This window comes from Nanorana parkeri, unplaced genomic scaffold (genome assembly GCF_000935625.1).
Source record: "Nanorana parkeri isolate BGI_ZX_2015 unplaced genomic scaffold, ASM93562v1 scaffold790, whole genome shotgun sequence".
NCBI classification, from domain to species: domain Eukaryota; kingdom Metazoa; phylum Chordata; class Amphibia; order Anura; family Dicroglossidae; genus Nanorana; species Nanorana parkeri.
Genome location: NW_017307058.1, coordinates 544,463 through 550,462, shown reverse-complemented (window position 1 = coordinate 550,462; position 6,000 = coordinate 544,463). Strand labels below are relative to the sequence as shown.

The window sequence follows — 6,000 nt, the reverse complement described above, 5'->3', positions numbered from 1 at the left end:
GGGGGGGGGGGGGGGGGGGGGGGGGGGGGGGGGGGGGGGGGGGCAGGAGTCAGAGCTCTCCTCCCCACACAGCTCACTCAGCCTCCTGTGACAGCGTGTCAAGATGGAGAGCGGTAAATAATTGAGGAAATAGTAGGTTTACTGTGTCCCCAATTAATGAATGAGAAGTGATCTACATTGTGGACGTGGTAAAACATACTATGTCCACAAGTTATGAATGAACAGGAACACTCACTATAGAGGCTGCCTGTTCATTTATAACAGGGGCTGCAGAAAAAGAGTGAGGACTGTTTCCTCAATCTCTTTTTCTATTTTTAAAGGGAAATATCAGTGGTCTGTTTAGGCACCTAGTATTTCCCCAAAGCCCCCAACAGTAAAAGTAAAGAAATACAAATATTTAATAAAAATAAATAAAAAATATTTGGAAACATTTGGAAAGGTTGGGGAAAAACCCCCCAAACTTTCGGTTTCGGACTGCCTTTTTATTTTCGGTTTTAAACATTTCATTTCGGTGCACCTCTAGCAATAATAATAATTCTCTAAATTATAAAGGAAAAAACATAGGACTCATGTACCAATGCATCAAAAGGAAAACTCTCTCATCATCAGTCATATTGATGAACAAGGGTTAGTTTAGGTTTAATTATACCTGTATACACAGGCACATCTATTACCCTTAGAGGGAAGAAGATAAAAATTCAAGTTTACCTGCCACTTTGTACAGTTTACAGATAAAGAAAAAAAAAAAAACAGTATAGGCTCTGCCCTTGTCTGGTGCTCAGGGGACTTCAGGAAACCTAGGTTCTTGAAGTATCCAAATACTGAAAGTCATACCAAAACTGCCCTGAAAATAGCCCACAGTGCAAGGGAAAGGCCTCAACAACCTACATAAAGTCATCCTATGCTATACTGTGAGCTTCATTCTGGGCTACCCTCACCATCAATATGCAATAAACCAGGAATCTGCATAGGTACTAGGGGGCTCATAAGGAGCACTGAAGCAGTACCTCTTCAAGTAAGTGCTACTAATGGGCACTGAGTGGTGCCAATTTTGCATTCTAAGCATATGAGCTGTGTGAATTAGCAGGTTTGATGTGGGATTTGTTATAATTTCATCATAATTTCCAAAGCATGCACCAAATGTCTGGAGCATGAATAGTTGTAACTGCAAACTCTAGAAGATCATAAGTGCTGCCGGAAATCCAGCATGGTTCTACAAATGTTCTACTCATTTCTAACGACAAAGCAGAGATGGACATAGACAATCAGGTGCCTCGCATAAACAGCAATTGGGAGTTTAGCCAACATGCACTTGGAAGAGAGTCTACGTGTTGGGTGAACTTTTCACCTTTCGAAAGGATGTTCACTTGTAAAGGTTGCAGACTACACAAACAGGAGAAGTAGTATAGATTTGATATTAAGGTTTGTACATAAAAAACACCAAACAGGACTTACCCTTCTTTCTTTGTCACCATATTCGATGCCCAGAGTGTCCATGGCACGGACAATGGCTGCCAGGGACTGGATAGTGTTACTATAAACCACAGGCTTGTACTGTTTCACATCTTCACCTGAGAAGCCATCTTCATGGATAATTCTGTAGGAGAGAATAACTGTCAGTGATCACAACAAATAAAGATGAAGCAAGTTATACCAGGAATAGGCAACCTGTAAACATATATAAAGAAAGAATGAAGAAGAAATAGCGATTATATAGATATAATAATCTCTGTGTAAGATTAAGGAAGACATTTCAGCAGACGTGCTCACGATACAGACAACAAAATCTTCCCAGTACAAGTGCAATTCCCAGGGCTGCCGATCCTCAATAACCATACAGTAGCTTTGCATACATTATTAATTGTGGTAGACACCCCATTAAACCAAGTGCTTGAATGGAGAAGCTCGGATTACAGGAAGCTGGGTCCATCAGCGTTATGGGTTAAGAGGTTTTATAAATATGGATTAATGGCTACTGCGTAAGTGCTCTGAAACCACTTAAAATGTCAATCTCTGATTTATGGCTATTTGGAGACGCGGCACAAATCAAACCTTATTGTGCATAGAGTTAGACAATACTATACTCCGAAGAGGAGATCGTAAAAAAAGTGATGGACAAACGTCTTCTCTGTTTGTGACATGTCACAGGGTGCTCAGTCATAACATGGCGATATACACAAAAGAATGGTGAAAGATTCGAATGACAGCTAGCACGGTAAGAATAGAGAGGAGGAGAAACCCAACATGCAGTACATAGCAGCACAATACAAAGGTACAAACAGGTCAAAACTTAAAAGAATGCTACCATGCAGAATGTTCCATCAACTGCACAAGAAATATATTTTATACAACCACGGCCCACTTCAAAAAATATATATTTACAAAAGGGAGGAAAGACCAAATTTTATTCCAACCACCACACTGACTTTTGGGTAGTGGCAGCACGCAGACAGAAAAGAGATCTTAAAGAGAAAGGTTCATTTTACAATAGACAAAAGGTGCAAAATAAGACAGGCGATAGGATTTAACCATATTAATGGAGTGCATTTTAAAATGCATGCCTGAGCAAAGAGGGAAAAAAAACAAAACAGTGAAGGGAATTGATCAAAACTGGAGCAGCTGTGCATGGTAAACAATCAGCTTCTCTCTTTCATTTTCAAATCTTAACTGAAGAGAGAAGTTGATTGGTTGACATGCTCCAGATTTGTTCTGCTCCAGTTTTGATCAATTCCCCCCAGTGTTTCTTTAAGGGGTGCACATTTCCCCGTGGTGTCATCCCTTAACAAATGCTGCACGCACAGAAAAATCCCAGTTTATCTGCCACAAATCAAGCGAGGTCCTAACTTCCAGTAGTGAGCCGGCAATGCTGCTTCTGCTGTGCTTAAACCCCAAAAGGCTTTATTTATAAAGGTGTAGATGCCGTTCGCAGGACATCAACAGAGTCCTGGGCACAGGTGATACACTTCTTGCGAATCCAATGCAGTGCAGGCAGCATTGTCAACTCACTACAGAAATGAATGAGCTCATTGGATTTTTTTTTTTTTTAAACTCTTTTAGAACTTGCGGTATTTTTAAAGCAGATCTTCAGTTAAAATTAGCACACATCATTTTAACCTTCCTCCCTTGAATCTAAATGAATGCTAATGATGCCCACTTGTCCCTTTCAATCAGGACTGTCTGGGTAAAAAAGGCATTTGCCCCAGGCTAACGGAAAAGGAAAGCCAACTAACAGGTTTGGGTTGAGAAGCTGCAATGGAGTGTCTCAAGCTTTGGGTGCTGAAGAAAGCCATTAACTTCCAGTTTTAAGAGGCAAGCATCTTATTTTGGTTAATCAGATCAATTTGATTCTAAATATCCTTGACCAAATTTGAAAATCATTATCTCACCATGATTAGATCGATCGCACTACAAAAAAATGCTAAAAAATTTGTAAGTACCCACAAGGTGTTTAAAAGGTACAAATTAAAACCTACTTGTACACATTTACTAGGGGCTTATTTGTGTCTTGAGGAAGTTGTGCCGTCACTGCCCTTTTCATTTCCAATAGGTCTTCTATAAAAAGAAAACGCTCACCAGAACGGTTAAAGAACAAGCTCACCTGTTGCACCATGTTATATGTTAAACCCATATTCAAGGTGCAACATAAAACATGGTCACATCGCCCCACCGACACCCTTTTGACAGGATCTGTGAATGGAGAAACCTCAAGTTCCATTAGCCGCCGCGGCAGAGGGACTTTTAGTTCTCAATAGAGTAGAAGTGCGGTGACGTCACCTTACTTGTAGTCAATTCATTCTCCCTCCCACCCATGTTACTAGCAAGGTACGGACATAGACAGGAGGAAGAGTCTGCAGGAGTCAGAGCATTACATCCGGAATTTACTTATGTTTGCAATGTTTAAGTGGCTCCAATGCAAAAAAAAAAAAAAAAAAATTACATTATTTTTTCTCAAAAGGTGGACTTTGTATTCAGCAGTCCACCTGCTGTTCAGCTTTAAAGACAAAGATGTAACACAAATGCGGGACTTGCCAAAGGATCTGAATCTCTGTCCATCCTGTTCGAATATTTAAACAGCCTTGACACACTGCACATCCAGTCTGGTGATTTTCGTTTTCTCTGCTGATGTAGCACAGCATAGCTTTGTCACCTCTCTGTCCCACTCCTACTCTGTGATATGACAGTGAAGGGGCAGAGACAGACTGATGAGGTCATCTCCCTGCACATTCCTTTTATCAGCACAAATCCTGCCCTTCTGTCTCCCGGTTGGTGGACTGGTGAAAATCAGGTCAAATTTTCACCTACAGGTGGCTGAAATCAGGTCATATTTAGGTATGTATACAAGCTGCATTTGAAAAACAATTGGGGATCTTTTAAAATAAATATTAAGTCCTTGTTCACACCTAGGCATTTTGACACTAAAAGCTTAAAAGCTAGGGGGGGGGGGGGGGCTTTGAGGAAATATCAGGGGTTTACAGTTAGACCCCTAACATTTTCTTTCTGAAATAGAAAAGAAATTGGACACCAAGTCCTCAGTCTCTTTCTGCAGCCTCAGCCCTGAATGAGTGGAAAGCACTCCTCCGAGTAGAGGCTTCCCATTCATTCATAAACTGGAGATAGTAAATATTTTACAACCAGTTATGAATGGGTAGAAGCCTCTGTATCGAGTGCTTCTCCCAATTCAGAAACACACGAATGAGCAGGAAGTGATGTAAATCACTTCCTGTTCATTCATAACTGGGGACACATAGTACTATGTTCCCCAGTTGTTTACAAACACTGGCGTGATCAGCTGATCACTCCAGTATTTGTCCTGCACACAGAGGATTGGTAAATATCAAAGATATTTACCGATCCTCCGCTCTGCAATCCTGACACGCTCTGCACGCACAGATCACAGAGTCGCCAGCGTTCCTAGATTTGACAGCCAGCGGGCTCTGCACACCGCTCGGCAATCCTGAATGTCACGGCTCCCTCCTACCCAAGCCACCCCACCCGGTGGGCATTTCTCCCCAGATCCCTGCTACCCCAGCCCATGCAGGCGGGGGAGAGCAGCGGGGCTCCGAAGATAAATCGATCCCAGCGTGGAGCGGCACCTGCAGATGCTGCAGGTGCCTGGCGGGGGGGGAGGGGCGGCATGATTTTTTGTCAATAGCCGTCGTCAGCTGCTTTTTAGCCGCTGATGAGATTTTACAGAGAACTGTGTCAGGGGAACTGTTCTGGTGTAAGTTCATGGTCGCTTTAGCTTACAGGAGAGGGGTAAAAGCCACCAACGTATGGCATACTGATGTGGCCCCGAAGGGGTTAATGGAAGCCCAGTGTACAGTTTTGGCACAGTTCTGTGCCGGGTTGAACAGCCTCCCATGTAAATGTGCAGGATTTACACCATCCCGGTCAGGCCAAAGGCTCTGAACCTGGAAGAAGATCAGGGTGAAGATAGAAACGTCCACCATGGAGGGGATTGCAGACATCACAGTGCTTACAGAGATCATGTTTCTGTTTAAGTGTGCCATAATGTGCAGATATGTTGCGATAAAAGCTCCTGGGGGCCAACATTTTACCTCTTCTCTAGTGGTCTACTTCTGCTTTAAGGGTTTTACTGTTACATAAAATACATAATAGTATACTGGCTGATGGGTTCTTATAAAGGCACTTGATTACAGAAGTGCATAATATGCTGGTTTAATAGCACTCTGACACCCCACCCCCCCTCCCCTCCGCCTAAGCTGGCTCTGTACGCTGGTTGGGGTTAGTTCAGACAGCTGGAATTTGCACCGCGATATCCAACAGCCATCTGTGATGGGCTCTTGACTGTGCCAAAGGAAAACGGAATTCTAAAAACAGGTCATTTAAACAACGTGCAAATCAAAATAATTTAAAGAACGGCACAGACAAAGGCCAGCCCTCGTAAGCCAACATTAAAACATGCTGACATGTTACAATATACATTTATCTTTACCTTTCTTCTTTCAATTTCAGTGTGTGGAGATTTAAAAAGTACTA

General features: G+C 42.4%; 1 protein-coding gene across 4 annotated transcripts in view; it reads right to left on the bottom strand.

The window, feature by feature from the left end:
* GNAO1 (G protein subunit alpha o1) overlaps positions 1 to 6,000 on the bottom strand; it is a 217,089-nt gene that overhangs the window by 117,984 nt on the left and 93,105 nt on the right. For 3 of the 4 annotated variants that reach the window (XM_018564871.1, XM_018564874.1, XM_018564872.1), the window contains exon 3: positions 1,456 to 1,597. In XM_018564871.1, coding sequence (XP_018420373.1) covers positions 1,456 to 1,597 — 142 coding nt within the window. Of the gene's footprint in view, positions 1 to 1,446; positions 1,598 to 6,000 lie in introns of all 4 variants that reach the window. The other variant, XM_018564873.1, reaches the window with a different exon arrangement.